Source organism: Ornithodoros turicata, chromosome 8, assembly GCF_037126465.1.
Source record: "Ornithodoros turicata isolate Travis chromosome 8, ASM3712646v1, whole genome shotgun sequence".
Classification (NCBI taxonomy): Eukaryota; Metazoa; Arthropoda; class Arachnida; order Ixodida; family Argasidae; genus Ornithodoros; species Ornithodoros turicata.
Window position 1 is genome coordinate 25,141,300 of NC_088208.1, and position 17,489 is coordinate 25,158,788.

At 42.6% G+C, this 17,489-nt stretch overlaps 1 protein-coding gene across 1 annotated transcript in view; it reads right to left on the minus strand.

The window, feature by feature from the left end:
* Window positions 1–17,489, minus strand: part of LOC135366757 (FERM, ARHGEF and pleckstrin domain-containing protein 2-like) — a 74,374-nt gene that overhangs the window by 9,725 nt on the left and 47,160 nt on the right. Inside the window, exons 11-16 of the mRNA XM_064599645.1 lie at window positions 15,379–15,692; window positions 6,514–6,755; window positions 4,366–4,455; window positions 2,790–2,929; window positions 2,620–2,701; window positions 656–842 (exon numbers count right to left, since the gene is read on the minus strand). Coding sequence (XP_064455715.1) covers window positions 656–842; window positions 2,620–2,701; window positions 2,790–2,929; window positions 4,366–4,455; window positions 6,514–6,755; window positions 15,379–15,692 — 1,055 coding nt within the window. The remainder of the gene's footprint in view (window positions 1–655; window positions 843–2,619; window positions 2,702–2,789; window positions 2,930–4,365; window positions 4,456–6,513; window positions 6,756–15,378; window positions 15,693–17,489) is intronic.

Below are 17,489 nucleotides of genomic sequence, written 5' to 3' on the forward strand. Positions count from 1 at the left end.
ATTGATTTCATCTCAGAAAAAGTGATTGATATATTTTTAAAAAATCTGTTCACACTTAGCGTGGACACCCTGTATATGGCACACATTGCAGAGCATCCTCAAGTACCGCCAATGCTTCTACGCTAGCAGATTTGCAAGTGCAGGAGAAAAATTTGCCCATAACTTGGCAGCAAATCAAATGACGTTTCTTCTCAACAGGTCAAGGTAAGGATGACACCCCATTTCTTTCTGAACACTTGACATAACAGAATGTTTCACCTACACTCATCTTATTTTAGGGTTTGAGAATGCAGTTATTGATTTTTACCACACCATTTCTAAGAAAATACAATACAGAAACACAATGCATGCTCAGAAAACCTTTAAACCAAGATCAAGGGTTGCTCAAACTTGAAGTTAACACTCAAATCTATTTTACAACCGTTAGTTGGTGACATGATGAATGGTTCAGTACAATAACTCCCTTTAGTGAAGCAGAGTTAAGCATTAAATTTAAGGGGCCGCTGATCTCAGTTCAAATGTTAATCACTGTTCATGAAACCGGGCCTAAATAAAGTGAATTCCAGCTGCTCGACACCGGGAAGGAAAGGTAAACACGTGTGCCCTATAAATTGTTCCGACTGAACAATTTCTGCCTAAAGTGTGCCACACTTACGCTGGAGCAACTGACAGTAGTGCAGCAGTCGATGAGCAGGATGCAAGAGGAAGAGGGCAAGTGGTAGATAACACTCCTTCTGACGTTCAAATTCTCTGTACAGGCGTTCAAAATAAGGGTTGTGGTGGCAACTTCCCTGTAGATCCTCAAGCACACGTGGCAACTTCTCGAGATAATGGTCATACAGCTGCAGAAGTATTGAGGGCTTGTTAGCCATGGACAATTGGACATACTGTGTACAGTCGCCGTCCGATTTTTCGGACTCGGCGGGGATCGCGCAAAAGTCCGAATAATCGAGCAGTCCGAAAAAACGAATTTCACTTCAAAATAAACTTTACTAAGCCCTAATAGGCTGGAAAATTTGTCGATGCTTTCCTAACGCGCTTCCAGCTCTGCCTGATGACGTCAGCTTCTATTTCCCGAAGCGACATTTCGTCAATGTACACTGTCAGAGGCACCGCCGTCATCAAGTCCGCAAGTCGGCTTCACCTAACGCATGCGTGCTGTAGGTGAAGCTCGCTTTACAGCGCTGTCGCGAGACTCGCGGGCGGACAGCACGTGCTGGGCTGTTGGCCAAAAACGAAGACGCAAAAGCGTTACGACAGACCTCTTCTACTCAGAGGAATGGAAAATGAACAATCAACACTGCCTATTTATGGCTCAATATTTTAGTTGGTTGATTTCTTTTGATACGAATTTCGGATGGTACCAATATTTTCCGTCTCGCCAAGAGAGAAATTCGCTGGTTCGGCAAACACAGTCCGAAATATCGAGCGACAGAGCTGCACGGCGTCCGAAAAATCGGACGTTCTTATATATGAACTCTATGGGACCCGCGGCCGTTCCGCGAACGAGTCCGAATAATCGAGCATGTCCGAAAAATCGGTCGGCGACTGTATAGGTGTAATATTATGCAATGTAATCAAACGTAATGTAATGAAATGAAATGAAATGTAATGTGCTGTGTAATGCCTTCGGGCCCTTGAGGCTCTCCTAAACAAGAAGAAAGGGCAAAGCTGTCATGGACACAAGAAACCAGCATTACTTGTGCTGTACGGATGCAGGGAGAAATATCCTGCGTACATGCCAATGCCTTTAATGTGTGACTAAGTTTTGTAATGCATACTTGGCACAGCGAAACTCTAGGACCCAACAATACAAGAACAACACAAAGAAAACAAGGACCTGACAACATGATTGCTCCTCTTTTCTGTTATTGTGTTGTTGGCTCCCAGAGTTTTGTTATGTCAAGTTCGTGCCAACAGGCACACCTTCCTGTTTTAATTGCAATACGTAACACTGTACAATAACTGCTCTATTTGTTGATATCTAGGGAAAGGAAGTGTGTTAGTTGGTATTGGTCTGTAGTGAAATGACAGTGCAGTAAAAGTGCAATGAAATGACAGCAAACACAATGGTATATACGTTACACACCAGACAATTTCTGATTTCAGCATATTCAAAGTCAGTGCATTTTGCGTAAGCACATCTTGGATATGAAACAGGTTATGTCTTATCTCTACAGAAATGACAACCCAGAAGTAAGGTGACACTATTTTGCACAAAATTATTCTGCCTCTGGTCTTTTCCCACATCAGAGGCTGAGAGGAATACCATGAAGGAGGACTGCAAAACAACGCAGAACCACTTTTTCGAAGAACTAACTAATATTACATTTGAGCTGTTGTTTTGGTCACTCTCGTGCCTTACACTGGAAACGTCTTCAAAAACACTGAACGAACAATGGTTTAACTTGTGTATTACATTGTATATCAAGATACTATTGTGTTTCTCTGAGGCATTTCCCCAAACTTAGGGGACCTCGACCCCTACTTTGTACAACAGGATTCTGAAATAACGTTTCACATAATGGAAATATAAGATGCATTTTTCTAAATAATGTCCGCATCAATTAAACTATCAAATGTAGTTTCTAACAAATTACTATAAGATATCTTGCTTACCTCTGTTATATGACAATAGTCTAGAAGAAGACCACCAATACCGTGAATGTTGCAGTAACTTCCAGGAGCAAGCTTACCCTCCCTGAAGAGAGCAAGTTGCATAATGAACTAAACTCTGCAGCACAAAGCTGTTTCAAGATCTTTGATGACTGCTAAAAGAAAACAATTACCACGCTGCCAAGCGCTGCTCCAGATCTCGAAGTAAGGATATGCAGACCTTGTAAATAGGATCCAAGGATGAAAATAAAATGGCCAGTGCTTCTGCAGGAACATTGTCAGCATCCTCCTTCTCAACTTTCTCCTTGAAGTACTGCAAAAAAAAAAAAAAAAATCTTATCAAAAACCCCATGCGTGACAACTGAAGACATCAAGACCAAACATGCAAGGAATACCGAGGAAGCACGACGTTATACAGAAATACGATGAGTGGCAAACTGCACACATATTGATACACAACAAGAAAAGCAAACACTTTGAAACTTTCTTCTACAAAAGCAACCCATACAGGTCGGAGCATATGCAGGCGGTACTAGCAGATGCAACATTGTTTCCTGACCCAGCTATTAAGAGATAGCACTACAAAATGTAACACACACAGAAAAAAAAAAAGGGGGGGGGGGGCAAAAATGATACCTTTTCTAAAATAGGTCTGCTGCACACAGTATCATCTATAGAGAATCATTCTACTATTGATGTGTAGGTATGGCTTTGCACAGAAATAAATGTTTATGCAGTCAAACAGGTTTTCATGGTACGCTGTTGCTCCAGATTCGAAGCATTCAAGGAGCTCTACGACAATGACTGCATTGCGGAGAAGGAAACCAATACAACTAAAACACAGTGTATATGAAGAGGACACCTTTCCAGCAAACCATTAATATCCCCAGGACATCCCTACAAGGTTGCAAACGTCCTGATTATCTGGACATCCACAGGATATCTATGGGATATCCCACATCGGGACATCGTGTTTTGGACTTACTCCAGTAAACAACAGATGCCCCTGGTATGTCAGTGGGATATTGCGCTCTAGATGTTTGTTTCATACCATAGGAAGCAGCTTAAAGATCCCAGGGATATCCAGGGGAGATCCAGGAGAGATTTGTTAGACATTTTGGAGGGAATAACCTGAATTAAAAACACAGTAGTTGATAGGAATGGATGTCAGGAATGTTGTTGGGTATACTTTGAGTAGATGCAGATACACGGGAATGCGAAGACGCATTCTCGTCACCGTCAGTATATGTTCCATCGAACTCGCAAATAGAGGCTAGTGTGGATTTTCCCAAGTGAGGGGAGTGCGGTTCGGCACTTGTGCTGGCTGGTCACACGGTGTTGCTGTACTGTGATGAATCTTGTACTACCCAAAAACTTGCCATAATGTAGAGTGACAAAAGCATCTTGATATATCTCATGAGAATGTGTGGCATCCTACTGGGTAGCGTAGTGCAGCATATAAACCTGTCTCATGCTAAGTATTGGTAGTGCTTTTTTATTCATGTAAAAAATTATTCAATTCGAACAAAAAATATGCATGGTTCAGCAATGTCCTATTTATGTCCCAAATCCTACCACTGACGTTACATGGATGTTCTTGGGGCATCCTTTTTGGGGATAAAGGCATAGTCCCCTGGACGCCCCATGGTCGTAGGGTCTATGAGAAGGTCCCAGGGATGTCCAAATATCAATTTTCCAACATTCCATGGGCATGACATGTATGGTGTACTGGGTTTTAACTGCTCTTACCAGAAGAATCACTTCCAGGTGCTTCTTGTAGGTCCTTTCAGTCATAACCAGCTCTTTTGTAATGAAATATGCTTTTTCGTTTGGATATTTCTGCAAGGATACGAGCAATATAAGCTGTATGAGTGAACTATGCAATGAAGGAACACAGGCATTCAACTTTACCTTGTTCCTTCACTGGAAGACAACAACACCTGGTGATAGGATACTAAAACACACATAGAGGAGGAAGTACAAGTAGTGCCTTGTGTTTTGGGGGTTTTACGTTTTTTTGAAAATCGGGTTTTATTTCAGGGCCGTAAAACAGGGTAAAATCGGGTGATGTAAGGTGGAAAGGGAGATATTGAGGTGGTAAATAAAGAAACAGCGTTTCTTGCATTTTAGGGGAACACAAGGTGCGGAACAGTGATGCTGAATGTGCAGTGCTTAGTGAAACATCAAGCACTGCACATTCTGTATATTCAAGCCATATTGGTGGCTAAGCTGACACTTTGCAAAGTTAGTTTTGGGAGTTTGTGGTTTTACCCTAGTTGACGATGATGCATATCGGGGGTAAAAACAGTTTTAACCCTAAAACCCCGGAGGCAACCAAGGCAAACGAGGCCCTAAGTATGACGTAGGAGAGTGCCGGTACTTCAAATAGTGAGAATTGTTTAATCTAGCTGGAACTTTATCTTTAGCTACCTTTAACTAACTTTATCTGCTGGGCACAATCTGGAGTACACCTACAGGGAAACTGGAACAGCAAAGGCTTCAAGGTGACAAAATGTGAACATTTATCATGGAGACGTTCAACAGTGCGTAACTTTGGGCCAATTACAATACCCCCAAAATTACACTTCATTTTGAGGGATTCATAGAGAAATGTTTCGTGCGTGTTGGATGTTAGCGAAGAAAAAAGACGTTTAGTATCCCCGGAGGGACTTTCAAGATAAAAACAGAAGACCCGTTGTTCAATATATACAAGTGGACTAGGGTAAGTTCAGTTACTTTTATGAGTAGCAGCTCAGTTAAACACGGAGTTGGCAAAAACGATGAGTTTTCAAACAAAAAGACAATGGGCTTAACTAGCATTTCTGAAATAAAATTCCAAGAGCAGCACAATATCTTGGCCTAACATTGGCCCAACACTGGACCAATATTGGCAATATTGGTCCTATATTGCGCTGACATTGCCAATATTGGCCCAATATTGGGCCAGGATGTTGTGCTGCTTGGGTCCCTATGACAGGGTAACAATTTCATTTTAAATTTTAGCTGTTCATGTTCATTAAACACCTACATTCCATGCTGCTGCTCTAATGGCAAATCTAATGACAAACAAAACCAAGCAAAACACATTTCTAGTGGGAGACTCTAAAATTTCTATTGAGGTATGAAGTACTCAATATCTTTCACAATGCGCTTGGTATATCCGGTCATATATGCACTGCAGTACTGTTCACTGCTCACACATCACTGTGAACTCTTTGCTGTTAATTGATAATAGAAGAGTAAAACCCTGTGTTCTTCTTTTACACAGTTCCAATCTATGTTGTAGAGGAAACATGGAGTGCAAAGCCTACCTCCTTTCATGCCTCTTACAGAATATTTTTGATAACAGATTACTATCTTCCCATGGGAAGTAGGGCACCGATTAATTGATATATGTCAATGACCTTTTCAATTGACCCATATACTTGGTTGTTTCTCATAACCATACAAGGCTGATGCTTTGGACAAAAAAGAAATAATGCTTTTTCTTACTTCTCAATCACCGTTCACCCTGTCGGACAGTGGGTGTATTAGTGAGGCGTGCAAAGTAGGAAAAAAAAAAAGGAATAAAAATTGCATGGGATAAATCAACAGTTAGCAGGAATATGACATTCAGGCCTCAATAATTCCCAGGTAACAACACCCACACTTATCCGATTGCTGGTCAAATGTACAAACTGAGGAGAGCACATGTGTGTGAATGTGAAAGTGCGTGGAAGGAAATAACGTCAGCGTAATGCCGGCGTAATGTCGGGGAAACATCGGCGCAACGTCAGTGTAGTGCAACAGTAGCACGCATGACAAGCAATCTGAGAGGTGCGGGTTTGATCCCAGCACTCACTGACTTTTTGTCAGCTTCCCTTTCTTGGTGAAAGGAGGCGCCCCGTCCCGTCTTACCTTTCGCCGTACATCACTACATGACTCTTGCTGTGGTGAAGCAGGTACACTGCTGTCCGCTCCTCCCTGTCCACTTGCATCATGACGGAATGAGTAACTGAGGTCGGGAGATTGTGGGGCCTCTGGGGACATGGAATGAGCCACAGGCAGTCCACCATTGTGCACTTCAGCAGAGCTTTCGTGTGACTGCCCTGTTCGCAAGCACGGGGGCGGTGGTGGAGGAGCGTGCAATTCAATTGTAACTAAAACAGAAACAAAAAGAGAAAAAAAAGGGGCAAATGAAACTTAACATGCAGCTGTATTAAAAGTTAGCAAGTTTATAACAAAGCAATAAAACCAAACAGGGATTTTGTAAATTTTGTAAGTTCGAAATGTGACATGAAAAACAACGAGTATGCAAAAACTGGTGGCTCAATTTATGCTCATGTAAATCTATTCCACAGCATGCAGTGTCATAGGTACATACACAAATCTAGTAAAGGCCTGTATTAAAAGCAGAAACTATGGGATGGTTGTCATGACGGTTGTGAGCGGAACGTTTGAAACAAAAGAAGATGCACGGGGTGAATGACTCATGCTAGTCTCTGCATGACACGTCTCTTGAGTGTGAATTAACTTGCAGCCACTTGACATTACACCCAGTACGTAGACAGGTGTAATGTCATCATAGAGACATCAATAGAACGGATCTCGACATCATTTAGGACTGGATTTAGTGCTTATCAAAAGAAAATAATGCTTTAAAAGAAGTGGACGTAGGCCCGGTTTCACCAATGCTGGTTTACTTTGAACCAAGATCAAGGGTTGCTAAAACTTGAAGTGAACACTCAATTTCTTTTTTGAAACGTTAGTTGGTGATGTGATGAATGTTTAGTGAAGCAGAGTTAAGCGTTAAATTCAAGTTAAGGGACAGTTGATCTCGGTTCAAATGCTAATCGGCACAGATTGATGACTGGTGAAACCAGGCCATGCAGACATAATATAACTGAACCAGAGCATTTTGTGCTTTTTCACAAGCAGCAAAATGGAGACAAAAGCTGAGGTTTGAAGCAACAAGTATAAATACATTTTATTACAAACTTTTCTATACATTGTACACATGTCTATACCTCTAACAATGTGTGCACCACACAAGTATGCAGGAAAATTGCATGACAGAGAGCAATTTTCCTGCACGTTTCTCGTCAGCCGTATTTTACTTTATGGAATGTAGACAACCACCTACGACATCTTAACGTACAAAAGAAAAGAGGAAAAAATATACAGAATCATGTCCTCCTAGCCTGTATATAGTACTATAGAGTCTAACTCTTCGTTGATCTTTTTGGTAAACAGCAACTAATATCGGGAAGTATTCATCATGAAAATGCCAACAGCAGTTGATGCAAGAGAGCCCTGAATGCAGCAGTATCGCCGAGAAGTGTTGTACCATACATTTATTTACCTAAAAAGCATTGTTCGAAAACGGTGAAGTGGTTACGCGGAATAAGGTTGATGAGGACACTGAGATGTTATTACCCATACAGTCTTAGATGATGCAAAGCAACACTTGCATAGTAAACATACTGCCCATTGTGGCGAGCAATTTCAGTGAATGTTGTTTCATCACAGCCATTTGTCCAAAAACTGTTCCATAGAATGCTATTTCATCATGAGCAATTCGAAAATGCTGTTTTACTCAATGTGCTTATTATATTCGTGAACTGCAAGACGTTTTTTTTTTTTTCCCAAGATACAGAGTAATGAATCTGAGACCTTACAATCAAAAGGAACAAATATTTGTGCTGTCAGCATTGCTAGGAATGTCTGCCAATCACAAGCAGGCTATCACACATGCCCCTCTGTGTTGTAGTACATATGTTACCTGGTATGCTGTGTGCATTCTCAATGCCATTCTATAACAGGCAAAGGCGTGCATCCAGGGTTGGCTTGACTGCACTTTGTGGCTTGGGCTAGCTGTACTGACCCAACTGCATACATAGTACTTTGTAGCTTCAACAACAAATGATTTGGAATACTTGAATTCAAATACTGAAATCACTTGATCACATGAAATTTTAAGCTTTAACTGTGACCAGGGAACTACAAAAAGTTATCTCTTACATATTTTCTTTCTTGCACCACAAATGGTTCCATGTCATAATTCAATAAAACTGGGGCTTTTCCTAGATGATGTCTGATGAAATGGTATTCACCAAAAAGTAAATTTGATGAAACAACATTCAATGAAATATCTGAGAAATGCTATGCATGCAGTGAACAAAAGCCAGCAAAGAGGTATGTCTTAGAAATGTTAACCTCAGACTGATGAGCCATAAGTACAGTAAAAGATGTGAAAGATGTGAAATAGGCAAGGTGTCTAAAAAGTAGTAAACTTCCAAGGGGCAGAGGCCAGCAAACTATTGGAAATCACACCTGACATTCACAGACTGCCTGTCATCCATATAGTACTGACTAGAGCAATTGACTAGATTTTTGTAGCATAATGCCAAACATCTCTTGTAAAAAGAGAAGAAGTCACCAAGAATTCACTATAATGATCATTATAATGAGGAGCACATGAAAATCATAAGGTAGTACCCACGGAAAATGTGTTACTAGCCTACAATTGTACACTGTATATTTCCTGGCAGTGATCACTCATTTATTTAATACAGCATTCGTGATGGCAGTAAGGTGTCCTTGGAGCATTATTCAAAATTCATGCAATTTATATTAGTTTCAAAAGCAACAGTTCAAAGAGCTTGTTTTAGCTTTGTAATGCAATATTCAAATGTTCAAAAATTAAGCAGGTTTGCAACATGCCTTGCATTATTGATATGGTACGAAACCTGTCCAATTTCTACATACAACAGTGTGCAAGACATAGTGGCAGGGTACGAATCTACACTTTTGAGCTAAATTCTTGCAAAAGAAACAGGATTTCGGCTTTCAGTTCTTCATATCCAGATTTTAGAATACACAACCCCACAGCACAAGGAAACTAACCGGTTAGGCTGTACGAGACTTGGAGCAATGGCTTTATAATTGGATTATCATTAATGCATGTGCATCATGAGAAATGGTAATGCATTGGGTGGTGCGAAGATTCCAAGTATTCGATATTCGAACAGAATATTGTGATTATGTATCTGAAATTCAATTTGAAATACTATTTTCTGGAGCACTTTGAGTATACTACTATATGAGTTAGGAAAATATCTGCTGTGACAGCATGCACTTCGGGCAGTCATGGTTTCCATGGGCTAAATCTGCCAGATTCAAACGTATGTCACACTGATACAAATTCAATCTCAAACATTTTTCTGTGCCATTCAGACTGACATATACAATATTTTGTAATTCAGAATTATCAGTTACATGAAGCTTACCAGACATGCATCAACAGCAAGAACTACATTCCTGACATGCAACGAAGAATGTTAAATTAAGGTGTTACGATTGAATTGGACTTAATTTGAATTATTTAATTGATAACGATTTTACCGTGAGGGTTTCAGTCACTAGCAATGTTTGTTCTTTATAACTGCAAACATCGTTACAAGTCAGGTGCTCCACTGTTCTCAAATGCAGCAACCAGGTTTGCAGCACAAACACTGGTGGTAAGTACATAATAAATGTAAAAGTGTAGACAAAAATTTTAGACCACATAGCCACACAGACTATTTTGGAAGAATATTTCTGTGTAGCGCACAGAGCAACATTCACAGTACATATTATATTCATTATTATTTGGAAATATTACTACCATTTTGATGAAATTTTCATCGTTCGCACAGCCCCAGTAATGCACCATCACATGCTCATGAGCAGCACAATTGAGAAGTCAGTTTCCAAGATCGTGGGTGATGTCCTAACCAAATCACTTTATTTTTCGCAGCTCTTTTTGGTGCCAATGGCTTTGTTGTAGGCTTCGAAGTTGGAACCAGCGAATATAAGAAATGAAGGCAGAGGGAAAGGACTGTACGTATTTTATCTCCACGCCAATGAAACGAGCTCACTTTATTCTGTAGTGCATATCTCACGCTTGCTATAAAAATCAGGGCAGTTACGCACGGCGGCTGGAGTTTTATATGTTATGGGAGGTGTTGCAAGATTACGTGGATACATAAATTACTGCTTTGGGATTCTTTGCACCTTCCAACATGCAGAAAGTTTTGGCAGCATTAGACATTGCACACGTATCTCACTATGTACAGTTCTTCCATGCAACTTCCCCAGTATAAATTGCATGCGCACAGAAGGCCTACTTCTCCTCAAAATCCAACACATTTGTAACAAACATTTGTGAAATGTCATCTGTTGCTTTTATGCTACTGTAAAGAACCATAAGTACAGCATGACTTACAGTCCTACTCATAGAATGACGGGACTGCTCCAGAAAATCCAGAAAAAGAGGAGGAAATCCGGAAGAGGAAATATACAATCGGCTAATTACACAGCAGTGCACCATGCTTATATTACAGAAGCAGAGCTACCATACCCCTACATCAAACCTTTGGTGTGTGTGTGTATGTCGTGGTACAACGGAGACCTTGTACGCTACCTACTCCTTAGAAATCTATGTACATCCCTAGCACAGTGCTAGTATTCAGCAAAATTAAAATTTCTCAATAGATGTGCCACGTTGTTAAAGTTCATGTAGATGTACCTTTCATATGCAACCAAACGTCTCATTTAGAATCGTAGATATTATACACAATAATGTGAAGTGTACTATTATACAGTGAGTTTGTGAGTTAGCCGTAACTTGTGAAGTGTCACTGTAATTCAATGTAAATGTTGAGGTGAGCTAGCCAATGATTAACATGGCTTCAGGTGGTGGAATCAGCTCCGTATTTAAGCACTTGCATAGTGAAAAGATGGCTTTCCATCAATGCAACACACATGGCAGCGTCCTAGGCTTTTCCCGCTTATGTTTCCACAGTTGCAGACAAAGTACAGGAGGGACCATTTACACATATCCTGTCTGTAGTAAGATGCCACATATAGCTGAATTTCTTTTGTGAGAAAACACACACCCATACCCGATTCCTTGACTTTCCATATTACATTTAGAGAACCCTGAAAGACAGGATAGCCTTAATTCTCTTTCTACTTCTCCTCCTCGCCTACAATGTTGATAATGTTAACAATGTGCCCTTTGCCATTAATTTTGCTAAATATGTTCACAGCGTCCTACACAAGGCCAGTGGTAGCTAGCGACCGTTACAACGGGACACTTTTTATGAAGACCTTGCAGCGCTACATACCAATAATGTAATACCAGATTTGGAAGAGGTACAGGTTGACGATCATTACCCACATCCAAGTGTCACATATACTATATTCTCCTTTTCTGCATTTCATTCTCAAGGCAATACAACATATAAGCCATAACACTACACCATCACAAGGGTCCTTAAAAGAACGCAGAAAAATTGCAGTATATTTCAGGTATTGGAAGCATGAGATCGAAATACAAGGTTTTTCAAGGTTTTCAGACACCCGTAGGAGTCACGCTGACGAAACTATCATGCTACTTTTTTTTTTTTTTTAATAAATAAATAAAAAATAACAGCAAAGTTCAGTGATCAGTGTGAATAAGTTTTCGATACCTTTGGGGTGTTCAACGTAAAACAGGTTAGGCCAATTTGAGGTAACCTCTCTGTTGGCCCCACACCACCAAGTATTTCGTGACAAGACGGAGCCATATACACAACTGGTACAGCCTCGAGCATGAGGTTCCAAGGCAGGAAGCATGGAGATAACAGAGAAGCACAAGTGTACGGGAGGCTAATAAGATCATCCGAGTATACAAACACAGGAACTCATTAGGAAAGCAGAAAGAACAGAGATGCCGGATGCTAGCACCATTGGTGAGGAGGCAGAAGAGGTGCAATAGGTGTGAGCTAAGCGAAGGCAAATGGCATTTGTATGCCTTGCTCAACAAGGTAGACAAAACCGTCAATGAAGTCACCATATGCTGATTGCAAGACCAGTAAAAGTACAATGTTCAAATGAACTTCTTGCTGTGTCACATCTGAAGGTCAACAGACATCAGAGTGGTATGTTTTATGAAAATGACTAGACACGTACTGGATCAAACTAAACATTCCACATTGCTGACTGCAAGTTAGCAAGGCTGATAAACTCTGACAAAGCCTTGGCAGAAAGCACCTGGGCACTGAATTTCTTCTTCTGGCAAAGTTAACCGCTGTTCTGGACAATATAGATGAGAACTAAAGAACAGTACTTCTAGAACTTTTACCACAGCTTTGTTTTAAGTATAGGCTATGGTTATATTGTTAATAAAACAAGGTATTGATTGTACAGTAGTTTTCCAGGAATGTCATGCAAGAGCTACAAAATATTTCAATGCTGTAAAAGAAACACAATAAAATTCTTATAAGATATAAAAATAATGTGCAATATTATTTTTATCCACAATCTTTTATAGCTCCTTCCAATGTTATTATTAGTTTCTGTAACTACTTTTTGCAAACAACACTGCTTCTTTGGAAGCAGCTAACAATGCTTTTCAATCATGCCAGCAGACCATAAGAGCCCCTGGAAGTTCCGCAGTATGTTATGTGATTTACTGATCTTGTATATCAACACAGGAGTCATTAAAAAAAAATAGCACTATCAAGACAGAAAGAAAAACTAAGGAAACAGCATGCACGAGTGCATGCGAGACAGACTGTTCAGCCTTGGCTTGCTTCATCTGGAAGTGCACTTCGGAAATGTGTATTGCTGATCCCTAAACATGAAAGACGCTCAGACTTTAAGCTAAAGTCATCCTGGGAAACACACCCACAGATCCTGGTGCTAGTACCTGCCAGGCTAGGTAATTTCTTAAGCATGACCTACGGACATGTGTCCTATGTCCTATGACCCATGTCCACCACTGAGAACATAAAAGGGTAAGACGACAGTAAGCACTTAAGACAAATAAGTGCATCACTTCTACTTGAAACTGACAACGTAAAAGACCAACATCAAACACACACCTCCACCTAAAAGTGGCCAAACTACACATTAAACACTGTTGTCACTTTAAAATTGGGTTGGTGTCTAATATATGGCCATTCTTCCCATACGATGACATAGAACTCGAGGAGCTTTGTTCCAGAAGCCCAGACCCCACAATGATGTCCAGGTCTACAAAACTTGGATGGTGAGAAGAACCTTCTGGCGTTTCTGGAATACTCGATGAGAACGGACTGCTGCAGAGCGTAGGTTCATCACCAACAAGCGCAGTTTCTTCATCTTCTGAGAACGTTGTGGTACGGTCTGTCAGTTCTTCTTCTGCCAGCGTTTCCACATCGCCCTCGGAGGATTCATCCTCTTCCGCAGCCGACGATGAAAAACTCCGCGGCGCCTGCTTCTCCGCGGGCGGTAAGCCGTCTGGTTCTCCCGCTCTCCGTTCTGGAATTTCACTCCCTCCTTCCAAAGCGACGTCTTCTTCGGATTGTTCTGAACCAGGTTCTTCCCTGTCGCATGAGCTCCTTGTGCTGCTTCCGTTTCGAGACATTGGTCTGTCGCTTCCAGAGGATGAGTCGGTAATGTCCTCACTCTTTGCCAAGTGTGGCGCAGGTGGCTCTCCAACACTGCTGCTCTCTATCGTGCTACTTTCGTAAGACTCTCTCCGCCTGCTTTCAGCGACCAGTGATGCTGTTCTCGCTATGACTTCGTCCATATCTACGAGGACAGAGGAATCGGTTGATGGCGGCGGTGGTGGACAGCCTAGCCTGGCAAGTTCGAGAGCCAGCTCACGTTCCAGCTCTTCATATCGACGCAGTACCTCGTTCACTGTGCTCGACCGGTACTCTGGTGGTGGTGGTATGCCGACCATGGCACCTAAAATGGATTCTTCTCCAGCGGAGCCAACCTGTGTTGCTGGACTCAAACGTGTGACGATGCTCTCCGACACCAGGTCAGATGCTTCCACCCTGGTTAGATCTATCGGAGACAACGAGCCAAGACCAGTAGGTGTAGTTTCTGCAATCCGTTCAGTGGAAACTGCAGTGTGCAAGCTTCCCCTACGTTTCCAGACTGGGCTTCCTTTATCTAGATCATCACCATCATCATCATCGTAGCCTACATGTGACCACATGCCAGGAACATCTGCGTTTGTTTGTGTCTCTTTTTCCACTTTCGAAGGCGAGAGCATAGCCTGTAACTCGTCTGCAGACGTTGCCTTCTCCAAACGTCGTGGGGCAGTGGCCATTGCTTTTGTACTTTCCTTTATGTCTGGTGGCGTGAGCCGTGCCTCAATCTCCAGTTTGACTTCTTTGCTCAAGTGCTCATCATCCCTCGCCCCTTGCATGGTGGACACAAAAGTGCCTTGTGCTTCTGCAGCTCTTCCATTTAACTTCAACCTCTCTGCAATCTTTTGCTTCATCATTTTATGCCTTCTAATGTGTGCCAGAATTTCCCTTTCCAGTGAGTCTTCATCCAGCGAGTCGTCATGTGATGAAAAGCTATCGGCTCCTGGAAGCTGTGCTAAGTGGACAAAGTCCACAGATGCACGGCCACCCTTGAGTGGTCTTGCCCTTGCAAACAGTGTAGGTGGACTCGCTTGAACCCCTCCGCCTGCTAGTCTAGGCGACCCCTCTCGCACCCTCTTACGCCGCCTGCCCCCTGCTGCTCCCTCGCTTCTCCGAGTTCGACTGTTTCGCACCAGGTGTCGCTTATGGAGCACATAGTGAATCTCGCCGTTCGCCCCCACCTCCCCGTCGCCGTCGTCGAGACTACGACTCGCGCGGTGTTCCGCGAGTCTTCGAGGTCCGTTTCTGCCCTCGCCCTGCCCATTCACCAAAGGCGCTGATACAGCACCACTCCGCACTGGACTGCTGGTTACTGGAGGAGCAAAATCCTTACTTGGGCTGCCTGGCTCAGTGTGTGGAGCTGCGGAGGAGTCTCCTTCTTCGAGGCGGTAGGAGTCGTGCGAGATGTTGTCGTCCGTGTCCTGGCTCGGAGTCAGGGGTCCCTCCTGTGGGTGGCGAGCTGAATCTCGTCGGGGGGAGTTTGGTTCCGACACAGCCGTCAGCATGGGCGGAGCCGAGGGTTCGGATGCCGGAACTTCGAACGACATGGCCACAGAGCCACAAGATCGGCTCGAGCTTACAGGAAGGAGGGACGGCACAGCTGGGGTCTCTACATTACTACGAGATGGCAGACGTAGGCTGGTCGATCTGCGTTGGGGGGGCCGGGGTAATGGAGCAAGAGTGAAGGAGCACATATCAGTGCACAGCAGACAACCATACCGATGAAGAAGAGCGACCGAAAAGCTACAGGGCAGCCCAGGAGAGTCAAGAGGAACAGATCCAGAGAGCCAAGAGAGGCAGAAGTCGGAAATGAAGTCAAAAGAAGAGGAGTTGCAGGAGGCAGGATCTACGCTATGTGCAGTGCGTAACTAACAAGTCCTCTAAGCACTGCCATCTACAGGGGGCAAGCCGTAGGTTATTCTTCCACTAACTGGCAGATATAAGGCAGCTTCTTAGCTTCCAGAGTGGTCATTGCGCTACATTGTGTGCTGTTAGCAAAAGTGGAAGTGTATTTTTTACGTGTTAGTGTTAGTCTCCAAAGAACCGTTGAGGAGTACATGCAATACATGGTTGTGGCAAGTGCAGGCAAGATGCTGTAAGGTTCCGAAAAAAGTGAAAATGACCACACGCTTTCTGTCACAAAATGTGCATGCAACTACAGCCAAGCGTCAGGAGCATGCGCAGGACAGCCTTGACAATAAAGCGCTCCCATGTTAGAACTACATAGAGAATAGGTTTCTCAGCTAGAATACATGAAATATAGCACACTCAAAATGGTAACAGTGACAGCCAGTTCCCATATATGGTGCTTCCCTCAGTAGTGCCTTGAAAGTAGCTTCTTCTCATTACGTATCACACTAAGTTTTGTCAATAACATATATGCAAAGGTCCAATGGAGCTGCTCCCTTTCTCACAATGTGTTATTGGCTGCAGTAATGTTTGCAACTGCTAGGAAGCCTCCATGGGCAAAATTGTATTTATTGGAACAGCTATGATTGCAAGTTTGCACTACGTATTTTGAATAGTGCTAACTAGTGAATGAATTTTGAATTGCACACTATTCAAGTGGTACAACACACATCGGGCAACAACCTCACTCCATCCATAACATGAAATAGCTATATAGCACAGGCACTGTGTTCTGCAGCACATCTCATGCCTGGTTAATTTGTACTCATTATTTTGTCATCCTTGGTATTGTGTGACTAATACTCTTCAGGGTAACATGTAGTCTACACCATACTAGCAGCTGGAGAGCCTGATGGCATCACAATTATAGTTGTTTACCCCACAATTAGAGCTAAAAGGTACCGTTTTTCACTATCTTTTGCAGGAAAATTTCACTAACTTATTAGTGCACCCAACAGTGGTATGAGGGTTACGTTTGAGGACTTCCCTAATGCTTGCGAGCTCTTGGAATGGTAGGACTCAATTCCCCTTACTGGTGATTTGTATCTCTTAAAAGAAATACTGCCATGAGTACTGAACTTCGTGCTTAAGTTATGATATTCTCAACAATTTTGTGGAATCTTGGTCCATACCAGAAAACAGTCCAGCAGGTTTTTAGGTCATGTTTATTAAGCAGTGATTTAAGTTTCACGTTGTACATCCGGTGCAGATACGGTTCCTATGCTATGCAAGCAGGTCAGCTGTTTGCGCAGCTTCCCAGTTTCCCCTATTGCCCGCGGAGCGACATCATTGGTCCTTCTCCCAAATAAGGGGGTAACAGCTCAAGGTGAGGTGCACGTAGTTTCTTCTGTGGACCCCCCACGAAGTCCTATGCCAGATACCCCATCACTGCAGCCTGCGAAGTAAAACCTGAGACAAGGAGTACAGGGTTTTACTTCGCAGTCATGCACCAGTTTGTCTGCACCATTTCGCTTTTGTCCCCATTATTGCAGCTTTGTGAGTGGATCGAACCTTCGTCACTTGGCCTATCCAAGC